The sequence below is a fragment of the Carassius carassius genome, chromosome 16 (assembly GCF_963082965.1).
Source record: "Carassius carassius chromosome 16, fCarCar2.1, whole genome shotgun sequence".
In the NCBI taxonomy this organism is placed as follows: domain Eukaryota; kingdom Metazoa; phylum Chordata; class Actinopteri; order Cypriniformes; family Cyprinidae; genus Carassius; species Carassius carassius.
In genome coordinates this window covers 25,796,103-25,816,654 of record NC_081770.1, presented here as the reverse complement: position 1 = coordinate 25,816,654, position 20,552 = coordinate 25,796,103, and the positions used below count along the sequence as shown (strand labels likewise).

The 20,552-nt window shown below is 34.9% G+C and overlaps 1 protein-coding gene and 2 long non-coding RNA genes across 5 annotated transcripts in view; 1 reads left to right on the top strand and 2 right to left on the bottom strand.

The window, feature by feature from the left end:
* The first annotated feature begins 4,314 nt into the window (after positions 1 to 4,314).
* Positions 4,315 to 5,071, top strand: LOC132160026 (uncharacterized). The gene is made up of 3 exons (XR_009437936.1): positions 4,315 to 4,405; positions 4,610 to 4,720; positions 4,895 to 5,071. It is a non-coding gene; the product is annotated as an uncharacterized LOC132160026 (long non-coding RNA).
* A 5,062-nt stretch (positions 5,072 to 10,133) lies between these two features.
* LOC132160020 (CD276 antigen homolog) lies at positions 10,134 to 12,678 on the bottom strand. Of its 2 annotated transcripts, XR_009437929.1 has the most exons (4): positions 12,413 to 12,678; positions 12,099 to 12,286; positions 10,902 to 10,942; positions 10,134 to 10,811 (listed from the first exon to the last, which is right to left on the bottom strand). XR_009437929.1 is itself a non-coding variant. In XM_059569715.1 (3 exons), the coding sequence occupies exons 1-3, from the start codon at positions 10,972 to 10,974 to the stop codon at positions 10,227 to 10,229; spliced, it is 468 nt and encodes a 155-aa protein (XP_059425698.1). In that variant the 5' UTR covers positions 10,975 to 11,075; the 3' UTR covers positions 10,134 to 10,226. The 2 variants fall into 2 exon arrangements, 1 of the variants encoding a protein (XP_059425698.1); XM_059569715.1 differs by lacking the exons at positions 12,099 to 12,286; positions 12,413 to 12,678 and having other exon boundaries at positions 10,134 to 10,288; positions 10,479 to 10,811; positions 10,902 to 11,075.
* Positions 12,679 to 16,740: 4,062 nt separating this feature from the next.
* The window catches only part of LOC132160023 (uncharacterized), a 72,736-nt gene continuing 68,924 nt past the window's right edge, over positions 16,741 to 20,552 (bottom strand). For both annotated transcript variants that reach the window (XR_009437933.1, XR_009437932.1), the window contains one exon: positions 16,741 to 17,020. This is a non-coding gene — a long non-coding RNA (uncharacterized LOC132160023). The remainder of the gene's footprint in view (positions 17,021 to 20,552) is intronic.

Here is a 20,552-nt window from a genome sequence, read left to right as displayed (position 1 = left end):
ACTATTTCAAAGTGGAATAGTGTTTTATGGTCAGACGAGTCCAAATTTGACATTCTTGTTGGAAATCACGGACGCCGTGTCCTCCGGGCTAAAGAGGAGGGAGACCTTCCAGCATGTTATCAGCGTTCAGTTCAAAAGCCAGCATCTCTGATGGTATGGGGGTGCATAAGTGCATACGGTATGGGTAGCTTGCATGTTTTGGAAGGCTCTGTGAATGCTGAAAGTTATATAAAGGTTTTAGAGCAACATATGCTTCCCTCCAAACAACGTCTATTTCAGGGAAGGCCTTGTTTATTTCAGCAGGACAATGCAAAACCACATACTGCAGCTATAACAACAGCATGGCTTCGTCGTAGAAGAGTCCGGGTGCTAACCTGGCCTGCCTGCAGTCCAGATCTTTCACCTATAGAGAACATTTGGCGCATCATTAAACGAAAAATTACGTCAAAGACGACCATGAACTCTTCAGCAGCTGGAAATCTATATAAGGCAAGAATGGGACCAAATTCCAACAGCAAAACTCCAGCAACTCATAGCCTCAATGCCCAGACGTCTTCAAACTGTTTTGAAAAGAAAAGGAGATGCTACACCATGGTAAACATGCCCCGTCCCAACTATTTTGAGACCTGTAGCAGAAATCAAAATTGAAATGAGCTCATTTTGTGCATAAAATTGTAAACTTTCTCAGTTTAAACATTTGCTATGTTATCTATGTTCTATTGTGAATAAAATATTGGCTCATGTGATTTGAAAGTCTTTTAGTTTTCATTTTATTAAAATTTAAAAAACGTCCCAACTTTTCCGGAATTCGGGTTGTACATAATCTTGGTAAACTAACCCTTTAAAATGAGCCCCAAGCCATCATGATTTCGCAGAGAGACCTTTCTGCTCCCACCACTGGATGGCAGCGTTTACTTTTACTAATTATCTCTGTGTTTTACATGAGTGTGTTTTAATGGCTGCTCGCTTCACTATCTCTCAAGGGCCAAAAACCTCATAGTTTCAATTTCTACTTAACTGTTTAATGTCAGTTTAGAGGTCAATGTGCAATACTATAAGTGGTCACAGATTACTTGGTGTGCAATATTATGACTCATTTATTTTATATATTTTTATAATTGTACTGTATTTATTCATTTATTTACTTCTTTAACCAGGAAGGTCCCATCAATATACAATATATCTTCTACCAGGGAGTCCTGGTCGATATAGGCAGCAAAGTAGAAATTTACAAAGAAATACACATCACCACACAATGAACAAACATAAAACACTATTTTGTAAAAACAATACAAATCCTAGTCAGTTATTAAAACATGTACACAGTTCTATATAAACAGTCTATATGTACAGTATATAGTCTTATTTATTGTATGTGTTTATATTTGTTTATATACAGAAAAATCCAATGACAATAAAGCCGTTCAATTCAATTTCAGTTCAATTCTGGTCTGGGTAGTCTCAGTCGGCCCCCTTATGGTAGCCCCTTCCTTGGTACTTAGCTATCTGAGAATTTAAGTAGCTATCTTTGAGCTCCTTGTGAGGCTTTCTAGTTATTATGGTTGAATTTCATTCCACAATGTGCCCCCTTGGGGGTACAGCATGAAGATCCCTAGAAGCAGAACGTCTCGGGCTAACCATGGTTCCCTGAGAGGGAAAAAGATGATGCACCCCCTCGCTATGCCTTCAACCTGTCTGTTTATGTCTCTTTAAGACAGCTAAGTGGATGACTTATTCAGCAGGTGCACTTTTATACTTCCAGGCACCCTTCCAGTTCGTTGTTTCATACATGCTTCAGACACCATTCATGCAGGCTGCATTCACCAATGTGCCTCCTAGGGGGCGCAGCGTCTCATTCCCTCTCAGGGAACCATGGTTCCATTCAATTCAGTTCCAGTATATTTGTATAGCACTTTTTATGATGCAAATCGTTGCAAAGCAACTTTACAGAAAATTAAGTTTCTACAATATTTAGTAGTAGCTTATCAGTGGTAACTGTCAGTGTATGTAGATATGGCGGAAATGTACGAAAAAATCAAGTAAAGACGTAATCAACCAGACGAACATTATTAACAGCAATTATTATATGATGCAATCACACTTGTAGCAATATTTGTTATTTCTGTAAGGTTTTTTCAGGGTTAGCATCATCTGGGGTCCTCTGAGGGTCAGCATCATCTCTTCTCAGGTGTTCTGGATCCAGACTGGAGCTTGTGTGAATCCCATGGCAAGAAACAAATAGAGACATAATTATCATAGCTGCTGTTCCAACAAAGTAAAATTAATTAGTTTAACCCAAGCAAAAGAATAAGAATGTACATTTGATCAGATATAACTGCAGTCCAAAATTATGAGATGCATTATTCAGATGCTTGCCGAAGGAGAAGTGTTTTTAATCTAGATTTAAACAGAGAGAGTGTGTCTGAACCCCGAACATTATCGGGAAGGCCATTCCAGAGTTTGGGTTCCTATCCTAGGAACTACCAAAAGTCCAGCGTTTTGTGACCTTAGGGTGCGTGATGGATTGTAGCGTGGTATAAGGCTAGTTAGGTACACAGGAGCTAAACCATTTAGGGCCTTATAGGTAAGTAATGATCATTTGTAACTGATACGGAACTTAATAGGTAGCCAGTGCAGAGACTGTAAAATTGGAGTAATATGAACATATTTTCTTGACCTGGTAAGGACTCTAGCCGCTGCATTTTGGATTACCTGTAGCTTGTTTATTGAAGAAGCAGGACAACCACCTAGAAGTCCATTACAATAGTCCAGTCTAGAGGTCATAAATGCATGAACTAGCTTTTCTGCATCAGAAACAAATAACATGTTTCGTAGCTTGGCAATGTTTCTAAGATGGAAGAATGCTGTTTTTGTAACATGGGAAATATGGTTTTCAAAACATTTTTTAATATTTACTTTTTTTTTTAACGGGATTTAATAGGAGAAAATTATTGGTCATCCAATCTTTTACATTTTTAACACTCTGTTATCTTAGATAATTTAGAAGTTGTATCTGGTCTCATTGAGATATATAGCTGAGTATCATCAGCATAACAGTGGAAACTTACATGCGTTACCCGAGACGTTATGTATGCCAAAGTTCATTTTTGTGTATCAATTCCACAAGTTTTTGTTTTTATTTGGCATACTTTTTATACACACTTTTAATGAGATCTGGTTAGTTTGTGAGGGGTAAATAAACTGCAAATTATGAGAGAGAAAAAGAGAGGAATTCAAGGGTTACAAATAAAAGAGCAATAAAAGAGCACATTTGGCCGCTACCTGGAGCTTGCTTAGTCTGCCCTTTATCACCAGAGATCATTTTCTCAGAGCAAATGTCACGAATGATGCCAAACTGATGCTTCCTGTGAAATCTGACCTATTATTATAAGCTACTGTGAATTGGGCAATGAAAAGGCAATGAAGACGTATTGTAAATTTCTATGTATGCAATAACTTATTTTTGTTCATTTTTAATCAGAAATCTTCTGTTATACACATTTAACAAAGTTATATGGCCCTTCATTATTGAGGTTTTGGAACACTGTTAAAAAAAAAAAAAAAAAACCTGAATTGACTTCCTCTTCTTCATTTCTGTCTTGTCACCTTCACACATGCAGTGTGGAGGGAACCAGATTTTATATTGAAGTGATCAAGACAACAACATGAAGATTAAAACGCTTCAGCTCTGTAAGTTATGTTTTATGAATATTTCTGACATACATTCACAAACTTTGGAAACTCAAAACTTCTGTAATCATTTTTTTATTCTTCACACAGTGGTATTAATGTGTTGTCAGTGTGCAGTGTCAGATCTATTAACTGATCGGGGATCAAATGTGATCATAAACTGTGATCTTGATGAAAATGAGGTTTATTGGATTTTACTGAAAGCAGCAGATCCTCCAACAGTCATTCTACGATCATTCTCAACACCAACAAAATCACCTTTTTACCATAATAAATCATTCAGAAAGAAATATTCAGTGCAGTTTAAACATGGTCTGGTTATTAATAATGTGACTGCTGATGAATTAGGAGTTTATTACTGTATGAACACAGAAACACCTCCAAAACTCAGCAACAGCACCAGAATATACTTCAACGGTGAGTGACAGTCTGATTTTCAGTGTGAATTGTTTTTTACTACATTTTTATAAGAAAAAAATTTAAGCCCTCTCATTGTTTGCTTCACATAGAGATGAATCCATTATAAATATTTAATTTAGTTCTATAAAACTGTATCATTGTCATTGTGCTCCAGTAAAACACTCACAGTAACAGACTGTGCATGTTTTCTTTACAGAATCAGTTCAACCATCTGCGAGTTACAATCAAACACAATGGCAGATTATTATCATCATATCTGGTCTGATGAACGGGTTTCTGATCATTGTGCTCATCGGTGAGTTGTTTTTCTTAAATTAAATAAGCAAATTAAATAAACACTTGTGGTGTTTGTGAAAATATCCATTTGATGCTCTTCTGCAGCTAGGAGGTGAAGATGTTTTTCATAGTCTTTTGACTTTAGTTTAGCATGTTTGTGTCTCCATATATGTATTGTTACAGTTTAAAAATATTGAATCTGAATTGTCGGTTTCATTCTTAGTTTTCGCTGCTAAAAAATCAGAATGGTTGGAAAAATCTGTTGATAATGCTGATCTGCAGACAAAAGTTACATATCGGCTTCAGGATGCAAAACTTTTAACAGTACAATAAGGTAAATATTTGAAACCATTTAAAATCTTAAAATTGTTTAAGTGTCTAAAATGTATTACTATTATTTTTATAGAATTAGTTAAACTGAAGGTTTATAATTACAACAAACTAAAGCAGATTAGTTTTAGGTTAAGTGCAGCGGAAATGCTAATTGTTTTCCTCATTGCTCTTTCAGTGTGCCAAGGTGAAGAACTAGTCATCTGAATATTGAATATTTAAATGAAATGTAATATTTCCACCATTACTGGTCAGTAAACAACAACAACAACAAAACAGTTTAGGAGTTAGTCATGCATTAAGCATCTCTGTCAGATTCATTGAAATTCCTTTATCAAGTCTGATGTAAAGTTTTTGTTCCGGTTCATTCACATTTAGCCATTAAAATGTTTTTGCATGTAACAATAAATCAACTGAAAAAAAAATCAAAGCCTGCTAGACCTTATACGGTGTTACATAGCAATTTAACAATGTACTTCTTACTTTGTTAACTATTTCAGAAGTGAAAACATATTTGTGTTTTATATAATTTTGTATTTAGCAAAAAACTGTATGTATCTAGCCCTTTCACAAAAATCAATCAATCAATCAATCAATCAATCAATCAATCAATCAAAATAAATAAATAAATAAAGAATAAAAAAAGTAATATTGTTTTCATTGCTTTTGGTCCATGTTGTCTTGTATTCTAATAAACAGACAACACAATTTTAGATACCAAATAAATGTTTCAGTTCTAGATCACAATTTCGATGCCAAAGAAAAAAAAAAAAAAGCCCAGCATAGCAAATATAAAGTTGAAATATTTAATAATATTATTGTTAAGACTAGTGAACAAGAGAGAAAATATACAAAGTACAAGCAATAGCAGAAATTGTAAATAAATAAAACAAGGACACCAATTAAACAATTATTTTTTAATTTAATTTTTTTTTTTGTAATCAATAATTTTTTAATTTAGTTTGATATCTACATAAAATCATATAATATCAGATCTTTAATCATATATGTATAATATTATATTAACTATGTTGATTGCTTTATAAAAATAACAGTTGTTCTAAAAAAAAAAAAGAAAAAGAAGAAAAAGATTTACAAATAAACTGTGCTAAACCAAAACCAGAAAAATGTTCCACTGGTTTGGTCGTTTTGCTCACAAACAGCGTCTGTCACCTTTGTCTAGAGTTGAGGTTTTGTAAAACCTTTACACATTTATGTTACTCAGTTCTCATAGCTCAGATGGAAACAGCAGCACTGAAGAATAAACTCTGTCTTGTGACATGATGCTTTTGTTTGTGTATCTAGATATGTTTAATATAAGGCCATTAGACAATAAATCAACTTCATACTTGATGCTGACATAAATATTTCTGTGAATATTCAACAGTTAATGGACTGTTTAAATAACTTTTACATGTCCTATATTTCTTTATAATTCTGGTAAAAAGAAATTTGGTAACACTTTCTATGAAGCCTGTATTTATAATACATTATAAGGGTATACTTAAGGCATTATAATCAGGGCCAGATTAACACTTTGTTGTACCCTGGGCAACAATATTCAAGGGCCCCATCATCACGACCCCGGGATCACCATAATATGGTCATATACAGAATATATTACTGTAATATACAGTAAATATACTCAATACTTCAAATTCTAACTGTCATCAGGTGTATTTTGATTTACAAATATTTAAATGCTCATAGAACTACAAATGCACTACTATGTCCCCTATCAAAGACATTCACTCACATATAATGCTATGAAAACAAAACACATCAGCATCTGTATAATCTGGTAAAATTGACCCACTACATTGAGAGGGAGGGAAATATCCTCCATTTTCACAAAAATGAATAAATAAGCAACCACTTTCAAACCATTGTTTATTTAACAACATTTATTCCCAATATAAATGTATTGAATTGATAGAGCTATAACAGAAGACCACAGACAACACATCAAGAAACATTTTGGTCCTGAGCTCATTTTAAGCAGAAATCACCCTGACAGGGTGACCCTGTTTCCTCAGAATTCAACAAGGCAATCAAGTTATTAGTCCAACACAAACAATTTGAAATCTGCCAGTTATCCCTCCACAACAATATACAGCATTTTAATAAAGCTGGCACCTCAAGGAAAAAATAAATAAATAAAATGCAGTATCACTATTATCTGCTCATAAACATTTTTATCCTAAGCTCATTTTAACTTGTTTTAAAATAGAACAACAACATATCACAGCACAATTAACCAGTTAAACATTTTAGTGCTACATAAACATTTAGAAATCTGTCAATTTCTCTGAAGAAGACAAGACAGAAATAAATGCTACATAATCTGGCAAAACACACAATTTTAGTCCTAAATAATGAGGAAGTGCATGTTTGAATTTGAAATGCCTTCATTTGGCAAACACATCTTACAACGGCTTTTTTCTGGACTTTGACTGTGCAAACTGGTGTATAACATCAAGGCCACTAACAAGTTCATGTCCAATAGCTAAAATAGAAAGATAAAAATAAATACTTCAAAACCTGGCAAAACACACAATTTTAATCCTAAATAATTAGGGAGTGCATGTTTGCTTTCATTTGGCATCTTGAAGAAAAGTCCTGGCTAGCTGAGTTGTCCTCGTCGTTGACGGAAGCTGACTTAACAGAACTGTCGGCAACATTAACAGGAGTGAAGAAATGACCTATTTTAGGTATATACTTAAAATTTTCTGCGTTTCTGATGTCCTTTTCCTTTTTTAATTTCCGCTTCGCGCTCCCACTTAGCTTCTCCATGTCAGATTTTTATCTGTTGTAGCAACGCCTGACGTAACCCGCTCGGCGTAACATTTGACATACCTCATGCGGACTGACCAATGAGGAGAGGGTCTTAACTTGAGGCCCTCTCTTCATTGGTCATTCCGCATGAGACTGACTCTCAACCGCTCTCAACTCACGTTCAAAGTCATAGGCAGCGCAGCGTCTCTCTGTGTAGCGCAAAAGCCCGTGTTGACAGTTTGTTTAATATAAAGCGGGAGATTACCAGATACAGTATTTTGCTCGTGCCCTTGCTTCCCTGGGCCCTTTAGAGGTCTTGGGCCCCTGGGCAATTGCCCAGTTGCCCTTATGGTTAATCCGGCCCTGATTATAATGAATGCATAATTTAAAAAAAATCTTGTATCAACTTATGAATAATCATATAATTATAATGCATCATAATACTATACATATTTGTGGTTATAAGTTTAAGAGTATGATTATTTATAACAAACACCATATTAAATCTTCTTCATTTACAGTTTAATGGACTGTATTATATTTTGACATTGTTTATTTAAGATCTGCACTGTATCTTTCTACAGCTTGTGAGTGGTTAGATGTTGAGTGTTTCCTGTGGAGCTGATGTTAATTAATTCATGTGAGCTTAATACTCCAACTGAAAAAAAATGCATTGTTTTATATGGTAACATTTTATTTTGATGGTCCCTTTAATCAATCAACTGTAAGCAACTTTGCCACTACATCCCAACTAACTCTCATTAGAGTATTAGTATCCTCAAGAATGGAGAATCTAGTGTGGTAGAATAAGCTGACGTACTTGCAAAGACACATATGTCAGTTTATCTGTTGGTTGGCCATCAAAATAAAGTGTTAACATATATTTACAGTAGCAGACATACTCATACTCCAATGACCGCTAATTGATATGTAGTTGCAGAGTTTCTTATCAACAGTTGTCTAAAGGGTATTATTTTATCAAAATAATCAAACTGATAATTACAATAAAAATAGTTCAAAGCAAATGTGTCATATTACACATTCATCTGATCTGATATCTGATCTTATGGCTGTTTGAGAGAATGTATTATAATTATCATTATTATTATTATTAGTAGTAGTAGTAGTAGTATTACTACTACTTATAGCCTACGTGTTCCTTGACAGTATAAGTAAAGTAAAGTAAAGTAGCATCAGGAAAATGGCAAGATATGAGAAAGTTTGTGTTTCACAGACGTACTTTAATCCCATCCGAATCTGTGTTTTTTTTCTCACACAACCTCTTTGATAAATCCAGAGCAAATTATGAATGTGTCCCAATGCAAATGTCTGTGATTGCCGGTAATATATATATTTTTCGCAACGCATTTCCTGCGTGTGTTTTGACCAACGTGAATTATGGTAGATGCTATTACAGCACGCATGGTTGATATATTTGACTCCCGGCAAAGAAATACAAAAATAACAATAATAAAATCAAGAGCTAGATCACGTAAACTGTTAAGACTAGCTATTGTAATATCAGCGTCAGGTGAAATCACTCACGTTCATTTCTGCACTCAATTATCCTACATAATGTTTTATTTACATATGTACCTTCTATTAAAATTAAATATGGGTTTACTACAAATATATATATATATATATATATATATATATATATATATATATATATATATATATATATATATATATATATATATATATATATATATATAAAATCTTTTTTTTTTTTAATTAAACAAATGTTACCACACATTAACATGGTTTTACTACTAGCTTCACCATGGTATTTGTAGTAAAACTGATCATACTAATGGTAATCACCTTCACATTCAATACCAGGACTTAGGTGCCCTTGAGCAAGGCATCGAACCCCCAACTGCTCCCCGGGCGCCGCAGCATAAATGGCTGCCCACTGCTCCGGGTGTGTGCTCACAGTGTGTGTGCGTGTGTTCACTGCTCTGTGTGTGTGCACTTTGGATGGGTTAAATGCAGAGCACAAATTCTGAGTATGGGTCACCATACTTGGCTGAATGTCACTTTTTTTTCACTTTCAATCCGAATGACTATAGCCTGCGCAATGCACGCATAGAGAGCGTGTGATCTCTTAAACGCCAAGATGTACAAAACTGACCCTTTCATCTCTGTAATAAACAAGGAGATGTTAGTCCTGTCCGAATTGGTACATGAAAACGTCAGGTGATAGGAATCGAAACTCAAACATAGTTTAGAAAACTATTCCCATCCTAATAGGGCATTATAATGCATTATAACTGTGAGAATTGTAATCCATTGTCAAAGTGGAAGCAACATGTTCATTGTGGTATAAATAATCATACTCTTAAAAGCTTTAACCACAAATAAGTAAATATTATAATATATTAAAACTGTTCTTATGATTATTCATGAGATGATATTATACATTTTTTTTTTTTTTTTTTATAATGCATGCATTCATTATATTGCCTTAAGAATACCTTTATAATGTATTACAAATACGGGCTTCATAGAAACTGTTACCAAATCTTTTTATTTTTATTTTTTTACTCATTGCAGAGTTTTAGTCTAATGCTGGGTACACAACAAAATATTTTTTACATCTATCTAAATAGATATCATAAATCTTGATAGACCATAAACACTCTCAAGTGAAATATGATTTAACAGGCTATAAACCCTAATACAATCACTACAATGCAAACCCAGAGCATTGATTTCCCCACACTGTCTGCTCATGAATCTTCTCTTTGGTTTTCTTTGTCTCTTGATCCATTTCCTTTTTCTGCTGTTGACTCTGCAACAAAAGAGTAAAGAAAACAAAAATATTACTAAACTGTGATAATCACAACAGATCTGTCAACTTTTTATAAACAGCAGAATTCAGACTGAAATATCAGTAGTTGATCAAACCCATATTGTATTCAGATTTTATAAAGCTTTTTAAAATTTAAATCATCATGCATCAATCAACCAGTTTTACAGACCGTTGATGATCAGCTCTACAGTCCTCGGTTGATAATCAGATGAGTTTGTGATGAAACAGATGTATTTTCCTGCATCAGCGTGAGAGAGAGAAGTAAGTTTGATGGAGAAGTTTGCTCTCAGATTCTCATTAGAAAAAGTTTCAACTCTGTTCTTGTACTGTGTCTTTTGTCCTTCTACTGAATGTTTGCCCTTAATTATATTGTACACGATTTTGTCATTTCTGTCTCTCCAGTGGACTTCAGTGTCTTGAAGTTTCAGGTCATGTTGAGCTGAAGAACACGGCAGGAGAACAGAACCACAGATGAAACCCTCTACTGTGACCTGCAGAGACACTGAAATCACACAAGCATTAAGTCCAAACATGCAATCTGACATTTATAGGATACATGATTTCCACTAAATGTTTTTTTATTTTTTCTCACCTTTATGTATGAGCCCTGCAAAAACACAGATGAACCAGCAACTGTGGAAACAGAACAAAGAAAAGTAGATCATGACACCAGTAATGCCAATGATATGAGTTTAATTGGGTTTAGATGTTGTAAGAAAAAATGATGAGGGCATTAAATATATCAGTAAAGAAGTGTATTGCCATGTATCACTGACAAAGTACATGTAGCACCTTGGGTTCAACGAAATCAGAATGGACCCCTATACTCAAACCATTTCCTGTTTCCCATTCCACACTGATATCATCTGAAACCAAACAACCATTGACTGACTTATTCTCTATAATAATTAAGCCACTTTGGAAAATGAGCATGATAAACTTTGAAAATGTTTCTATGCAGGGCATCGTCTTCTATCTTACTAGTAAAAGTAGCACTGTAAGATAAATAAAACTGACTGCATGTGCTATATGCTAATGCTAATTGCTAATAACTAAATTAAAATAGTAGTTACAAACCTATAACCCTGTTATGAATTATGAATTAATAGTAGCCTATTAATGATTCTTAAAATCTTTTCATCTTTACTATAGTTTAAACAAAGAAACCGACAACCGAAATATGAGCATGCGAACGACAACAGGCCTTCGGTGATAGCGGTGAAGGACATTACGTGTTTGTGCATTCACAATTCATCAAACATACCTGATCTGCATGGTTTCCCAATATAATTAATATATTTTTTACTTAAATATATTGTATCTAAACATCTGAAATTAAGATTAAATGCTAAATACTCAAACAACAGAAAAATATTGTAACCCAGAACGCTAGGGTGAACGTCGTGACGTCAACGGCATCCAAGCACATGCGCACCATATACTTGTTAATTGTTTGTAAATTTAATATAGTATTCTATACTTGACTTTCCTTTTTGACCTTCTTACTGAAACTTTTCACATTCACTCTTAATATTACACTCAATTTCCACAAAAAGTCGTATTGAACATATCTGTCAGTCATGTGTGGATGTTGGTTCCATATATAAAGACATGACAAAAAATCTTAGTTGTATTTCTCATCTTCATTGGTTAGACTACAACATATTGTGCCAGTTCCACTGAAAAGGGATTTAGTTAAATAATAAGAATAATATCTGGTCATTTCAATAGAATCTTACGTGTAATGTTGTGTAAATTCTATTACTATTTAATGAGTAAATGAACTTACATTAATATGAGAGTGATGCATCCTCTAGAGAAAACACAATGTTTTCTAGTTCCTGATCATCAGTTGAAAGATGTTTCTGAAAGTTGTCTTAGTGTATATTCCTTATTTCATTGTGTCTCAATAGACTGTCATGTCTTGGCATAATTGTTTCTGATCCTAGAGCTTCCAGTTACATCCTTCTTTGTGACCTGGAGAGAAAACAACAAAATATGATTGATTTGATTTGATGAGATTGATTTTTCATTATTTTCTCTTCCTTTTTTTTTAATGAATAGTTACCATAAATTTGTCATTTTCTACATCAAGAAAATTACCTGTTTTGATGAAGTCCTAAATCCAGAAGCATCTCATCTTGTTTACAGCCTGACAGACTGAACTGGCGCTCCTAAGAGAAACAGGAGTGTAATCAGTGTGACGGCATCAAGACTCAGCAGTGATGGAAAGAGTTATTCCCCTATGATACTGGAGCTGAATACATCACAGATGAGCCCAGCCCCATGTGTCTTCAGTAAACATTTTCTCCCTGCCAACAAAATAAACACAATTAACCAAATGCAAAATACAACTTACTTTACAACATAATTTACTGGATTAGTTTGTTCGGTTTCAGATTTAAATCAATTTGTTGTATCCTCAAAACAATGGAAACTTGAATCCAAAATAAAAGAATAATTTTTACTTTAAAATCATTAAACTTGAGGGGCTGGCATTCGTGGCATTCATTTTTTAATTTTCTTTCTTTTTTCTCTTTTTTTTATAATACTTTTCAACTGAACAACAAGGCAAAATCTGTGTATATCTGACATACAAGGTGGCAAAACAAAAGGAAATAGAGGAACGGTGCATATATAAGAACACATTAGTGACTTGTCCTGTAAGGCACATGCAAATATAATATGCAAACAACATATATTTTAAAGGAACATGTAAATGAGCTGTTCAGTTTGTAGTCCTAAACATATTAGAGTATTTGCATGTTCAGGCCATTAGTTGCCAAGTTCATGTTCAAGTTTTTAGAATGACAATCCACAATTTATGAATAAAATAAGATCTGCAGTTAACATTATTTAAAGAGACGTTCATATGTTTTTATACAACAGATTACATACAGGCACGACTCATATGTCAATTATGTGTGTACATAAGTCGTACAAGTGTCAGGAATATGACTTTAGGTGCTTGCTGAATCAGAGAACTTGTTACAAACATCTACTTTATCTGCAATTAATGAGTTCTAAACTGCAAGGTTTTTAACAACATAAAAAGGGCCATTTATAATTTTGTGGTTAGTGTGTTTCTGTCCATCAACTACAGTGTTTTGCTCTTCTGACAAGAGTCTGCAGAGCTGCAGCATATCTCAACTCTGAACACATTTCTATATACAAATCTCATCAGACTAGTCCTGTGTGTATTGTATTTAAACAGAAGGAGTTCAAAATCTAAGGAACTGTTGGAGGAACTAGTTCATCTAGTGCTATTCTGAAACCTACCATGGAAAAAGCTGTTTATATGTGTTCAAGCTTTGGAACTTTTATGTTAGAGATGATATTTCTGTTTAGTAATAAAAAACCAAATATAATATTCAGAACAGAATTATGTTTAAGGTTGCACGCAGCTCTTGCATATAGGCTCTAGGGGGCAATGTGTGAAAAAGTATGCAAGTCAAAAAGAAGTGCTGTCCACAGTCAAGCAGATACGACTTGGTCATCTTTCATCAAAAATAATACAGATGCCATTATCTGATGTGTTTCATGTATTAGTATTGAGTGGTGATTAATAGGAAAACTCTCAGCATCAGGATGTGAGAAGAGCCCAGTCTCATGATTTCATGATATTTAGGTGCCCAAAAGGCCATTAAAGAGGTTGGTTATGATGAGGGGGAGTTCAAACATTGATTCTTTTTAATAACTCTATTCCAAATGTGCAAACCACATATATAACGTTTACAGGTCATCTCTAATGTGACCTGCAGAGACACTGTATTTAATATTTATATAATTGTTATATTCTGTTTTTGTGTTTTATGGACGCAATACTATTGAAGTCTGGTCAGACTGGTTTATAAATATTAAGATTCAGTTTTGTTTCTTTTTGCAGAGGTGTATCACCTGATGCCATTGTTTGATGTTTTATATTTACTAGCAGAATAGTGTTGCTGTGGCATCCTGATGCTGGAGATATAGACACTGCCACAACTCATATGAGCCCAGTCCTATTTCTTGACAGATTTCTGCTTCAGAGATGCAATTGGGGCCCCATGAGTCATCAAGAGCCTCACTGGGTCCCCAAACAGCCCCAGGGCATGTAAAGAACCCATTACTATGTCTCAAGGTCATTCTGGTCATTTTTACAGCTCTATTCAGTTTGTTCCTGTTTTATTTAAGTGAAAGTCACCATGTGTTACGATTGTAATGAGACATGGTTGGGGCACTACAAGTCCCATCAGCCCTAGTGCTATATAAGGGGAAGTCGTGGCCTACTGGTTAGAGTCGGACTCCCAATCGAAAGGTTGTGAGTTCGAGTCCCGGGCCGGCAGGAATTGTGGGTGGGGGGAGTGCATGTACAGTTCTCTCTCCACCTTCAATAACACGACTTAGGTGCCCTTGAGCAAGGCATTGAACCCCCAACTGCTCCCCGGGCGCCGCAGCATAAATGGCTGCCCACTGCTCCGGGGTGTGTGTTCACAGTGTGTGTGTGTTCACTGCTCTGTGTGTGTGCACTTTGGATGGGTTAAACGCAGAGCACAAATTCTGAGTATGGGTCACCATACTTGGCTGAATGTCACTTCACTTATAAGGAAGTAGTGAGGTTTGTTCGCTCTCTCGCTTCCTGTCTTTGACTGACTGGTGGATGAATGGATGTCACGGCACTCAGAAGTAGAGTAGACGAGCAGTTATGTTAAATGCTGGCGCAGCGTTATTACGAGCTGAATATATGATACACACCGTTAAGGAGGTAGTAGTTTTATAATTTTATAAAATTGTTTTTAGGATTATGTTTTAATGATTTTCTTTTCTTTTGTTTTTAGTGTTTTGGCCGGATTGTCCGTCAAAATAACGGATGTTAGAGGTATTGCCTAATTAGAAGGGAACTTTTGAATGTTTTCTATTATGTGCAGCAATTATTTTGAATGTTTTATTTTATTGATGTGTTTTTGTTGTAAATAATTCTTTGTTGTAATTAACTGTGTTTCCCCTTACAGGGATGCACGGTTACTGTTTACTTTAGATTTAATTTTCTTTGGTTTATTTGTTGTTGTTTTTTTGTTGGATGTTGGATCATAATTGTATAAGGAAAACCTAGGCCATAAAAGGATGGTTCTATGGTACTGACTGGTTTGTTCTACTTGCATTACCCACTGTTAATTAATTTGTTTTTCTTTCTTTTTGTAGATTTCTTTTCAAACCAACCATGGCTTCTGGGTTATCCTCACTGTGTGGATGGCGGTGGTGAGGTGGCTGGGATCGTGTGGTGGTTTGGTCACTTTATTTGTGTTTCTTTCTTTTTTGTAGGTTTGCAGTGTGATTGCTGTGAGCGTTGTTGTGGTGAGAGCATTTTAAATGCCACTCTGTCTTCACGATATAGGTAACCTGTGGCTATCTGTTGGTTGATTTCATTTTTTTGTTTTTGTTTATTTTTATTTATTATTGTTTTCTTTGTGGGTATTTGCATTGACGATCTGTTACACCTTTTTTTTTTAATATGTTCAATTATTTGAATAAAAATGTGCCTGTTGAGTAAACCTGTACTACTGCCTTGCGCTTGATTACTTACCCCATGTGGGTCATTATGTTACACAAGTAATATATTGAAATTCAGCAGTTTTCAGCACACAAAGAAGTAACAGTCTGGGTTGAGTGCATTGTCAGCAACAATTCTGAATGTGGATGATACTGACTAAAATTACTGTGGCAAGGGATAAGGAATAGATCAGGACACTGCATACAGGAGCACATATTATTTTCATAAAACCTAGAAGAGAATTTGCATTTGTTTTCACTGATCACATAAAATGTAAATGATGTTGTCTATGATGCACATATGTTAAAGGTTAAAGATAATTATAGCATTACAGTGTTTAGTGTGTAATAATAGAGCTGAACTTACACAGCACTTTTACACACAGATTTAGTCTTGTATTAAATGAACATTGTACAATAAAATTATATAATAAGTACAATTGCGGTGCTCATTTTTATTACACATATAGATTGTACAGCTTCTGTGATATTTTAGACACTTATCATAAAATCTTTTCTGTGTGCTTCTATCATCTTGTGAAACCTGAAAATGAAGACATTCCCTCTGATCTCTAACTTATGAAGACATAAGATTAAATAAGTAGTAATGCATAAAAATGTATGAATAATAAATGAATAATTTAAATTCACACAGGTTTAAAACTTAGCAGGTCTTTTGAGTTTCATGTCACAACCACACAAAACAGTGGAAAATATCTTGCTTCTCTGTGCAACTTTATTCCAGGTTCTTTTGTATTTGCTTTGTTTGTTTGTTTCATTAAATTAAACAATGCAGACTTAAATAAACATCAAACTGAAGGGATATTTATGGCATTAAATACTTTACCAAGGCAATTCCATAACATTGCAGTCACAGCAGCGAACAATAAAGACGAAAGTAATTGTTAGTCATTTTTTATTCAGTAAGTTTGTTTGGCTTCCATCGTATTCAGTTCATGCAAATATACAGTACTGTGCATGTGAGTATTCTCACAAAGTAAACTATGACAAAAGCTGTTGAAAAAATGGTAATCAGAGGTTCATTGTAAAAGTTCTTATAGTCACATATTTAAAAATTTCTGAACCCTCACACATTGTGCTGCTTTCATCGTGTCTCAATACATTTTATCATAACTGTATATGTCAAGATTGTAGATCTTCTAGTGACGTCCTCATTCTGACCTGAAAGGGATAAACAAGAGAGTCAAGCAAACAGCCTTTTTATACATTTGCCATTCAAATTTAATTAATATTGGTTTACTGGCATATGGAGATACATATTTGGTTTTGTGTGTTTGCTTTATGGTTATATTAATCAAATGCAACTTTTTGGCCCACATTTGTTTTTATTTCTATTCCTTTACATTGTTACCATGTTAATATTTGTCTTCAGTTTGACATATTATTCATCTAACAAATACCTAGCATGCAAAAGCAGAGCATTTTGTACTCTTTGTACAATATCATTGTTGTATGTTTCTATATTGTATGATTATAATGATGCTAAATCCTGTCTCATAGTGATCAGACTGGTTCTTAGTACATAGATACGTGTCATTTACTTTGCGTTTCTTCCGATGTTTGATGTTTTACATTCACTGGGTGTGGAGTTACTGTGGTGACATATGACACCAGGATACTGGTGAAATAAACAGTATCACAAGTGAAAAGATCCCACACCCATTTCTCTACTAAATTCTGCTGATGATCAATTATGTGTTATAGAAGTGGTTCTCAAGGTCCACTTTCCCACAGAGCTCCAACCCTGATCAAACACACCTGAACAAGCTCATCAAGATCTATTACTGAGGCTTTTTCTCTTTGCACTTTGTGAGAAGAAAGCCTTTTGCTTTTCATTACAGACTATAATCAGTATTGAGAATGGATGATGGATGAACTCATATTAATCAACATATCATGTTATTTACAATAACTGATCAATTAGAGACAATGAGGTACCAATAATCCCACATATTTTAGGAGATTTTTCTAATATTTGTCTGAAATGTGTTTCCTTCTAGAGAAAGAATCCAGTTATGTGAAGGAAAATCAGCACATTTGCACTTTTTGCACTTTTGCGAATAAACGGGTGGCAACAGTCCTGGCAACGTTGAATAGTCACTGAGAAGGTTGGACCGACTCGTTTCACTAAGAAAAGTCATCAACAGGTCATTGATTTGGAATCATTAAGGCAGCCACCAGGGTCAGAGGTCTTGTGGCAAAAATGCAACCAAAATGAAAAAAAATACCCAATAGATTCAAGACAAATTTGCACAATTAAACAAAGTATTATGGCTGTCACGATTAAAATGAAATGTGAAAATGAATGAAAAGTGTTAATTAAATGAAAGCAGAATAACTTGCTTTACACACTTTTTTTCTGCCGTGTTGGACCTAACACCCAATCAAACACATTTCAGTTTAACTTAGGAATGCATTTACCAATCAGAGGCGCTTAGATTAGTCAGTTGCAAAAACGCGCCAATCAGATGCTGAAAAAAGGGGCAAATAGGTGTGCTTAGATTAGTCAGTGCTGAAAATGAGCCAATCAGATGCATTTAAGATTAGTCAAAACTGAAAATGCGACAATCAGAAGCGCTTAGGATTAGTCAGAGCTGAAAACGCACCAATCTGATGCACTTACATTAGTCAGCACTGAAAATGGGCCAATCAGATGCGCTTAGATTAGTCAGAGCTGAAACTGTGCCAATCAGATGTGCTTAGATTAGTCAGACCTGAAAACGCACCAATCAGATACGCTTAGAATAGTCAGAGCTAAAAACACCCAAATCAAATCAAGTGCCATTGCTGTTCGTGAACAGATGCTGATAAGTCCATTTTAGCAAATCAGTGTGCTGTATTCAGGCCAAATGACAAGACTGCCAGTCACTTTGAAAAGATGTGCAAGCTGAGAGGAGTTCTGTCAAAGCTGGCTAAAATAGGGATCGAGGATAGATAATTTTAACTTGATGAACCCGTGAAATCAGGGTGTAAAAGGAAAATAAAACGGACACTTTTTTAACAGAAACTTTTTTAATGGAAACTTGCAAAAGCAGCATGCCACAATGGTGTGGGAAAATATGCTTTCTGTGTAACATTTTCACTGCCCAACATAAAATGCTACTGTAAAGCGTAGACAGTGCAGTAATTAATGCATATTATGCATCAGTATTTACCAGATGTTGCTGCAAACATATTGAAAATGTGGTATATCCTGCTTTAACCTATTCAGATAGGTTGCCAGCGCATAGTTGTTTGGTAGGGTAGGGAATCGATTCCAAAAAGAATTTGGAATGGGAATCGAGAGTCAATTTCAATGGTTGGAATCGATCCCATCAAGGAGAATTGACTCTTCATTCAGAGCAATTTAATAATTGATAAGTAATAATAATAATAATAATAATAATAATAATAATAATAATCAATATTCATGATGTCAAAGTTACTTCATGAAGAATTTGTCTTTTTTTCTTTTATAAAAGCAGCTATGGTACACACCACATTTAAGAGAGTATATTTTTAAATTATATTTTGACAAAAAATAGGTATATTCAACAAAATAGACACAAGTTTAATAAAAGTGAGCCCTGCATTTCAGCTCGAACCCGCTGGACCCCAGCTTATTTATGCCCCTAGGACTGGGCTTCGGGGGAGTTTTCATGTCATAAGCATCTGGCCTGTTTTGGGCTTCTCCTTATTTTTACATTTTAGACATCCATAGATTATGGTGATGAAAAAATGTATCTTTAAATCATGTCTGTAAGACAAGCAGACTATTCGCTGAGTTTTGCTTCATCATTGTGAAGAGCTCCTGTTCATGACTGAGATGGCAGAAAGTGCATCCCAGTCTGTTTTCTTTACTTTATAAAAGCACAACATTTTGTTGATATTGCGAGGGCACACAAATAAAAGTAGACCCTTTACAGTTTTGAACGATTCCGAATTACATTTATGAGCAAAAATGACTCGAATATTAACTTATTTCATTTAATATAACTTTAAAATGTGATACATTTCATCTCAGTTCTGATTGGTGGATTGGAATGCTGTTCCAGGATCAACAAGGATATTGATCCAGGAACATGTTGTACTTGGTGAAATCACGCTAGCCGAGCTAAGTGTAGACGTTAATAAAACACAATCTAGGCAGAAAATTACATTTCATTGTTCGTTTCCGATCAGAGTTGTAAAAAGTGTTTCTGTTGCTCATGAAAACGTTTCAGAAATGTCTGTGTATTATATTGCACAATACAGCATTTTATTCACTTCATCTGTTATAGAGCTGAAAGTGTCCGGCTTGACGGCTCTATTTCAACTACATCCCCGGCTGCAAGCATCTAATCTCGTTGACCGCCATCTGTCGAATACACCTTTTGAAAGCTCCAAAAATCAAAGAATGTCACAACTCTGGTTTTCAGTGGCTCTGCAAATATCATTCCTTCTCCGATTGTGTCAGTTTAACAGCAGTGGGCAGAATAATAACTGATTAATCGCACCCCTCCAACGGTTTGCTGAAAGTGGGAGAAGGAGAGGAAGTGTGATAAAATCTGCCCTCTATTCAATAATAGGTGTTCGAATTGAAACATCGCTGCGAAGATAGATCAGTTTATGACATCAAAGTACCGCGACAGCGTTTCGAAAGAATAATGAGCCATCTACTCTCTAATCGCCCTCGCCGTACTTTGACATCAAACACCGATCGATCTGCGCAGCA

Coding starts and splice junctions, on each gene's coding strand:
- LOC132160020 (XM_059569715.1), bottom strand. CDS start 10,974: ATGATCTACTTTTCTTTGTTCTGTTTCCACAGTTGCTGGTTCATCTGT. Junction 10,812..10,901: donor TGCAGGGCTCATACATAAAG/GTGAGAAAAAAT, acceptor GTGTGATTTCAG/TGTCTCTGCAGGTCACAGTA. Junction 10,289..10,478: donor TGTAGAGCTGATCATCAACG/GTCTGTAAAACT, acceptor CTTTTGTTGCAG/AGTCAACAGCAGAAAAAGGA.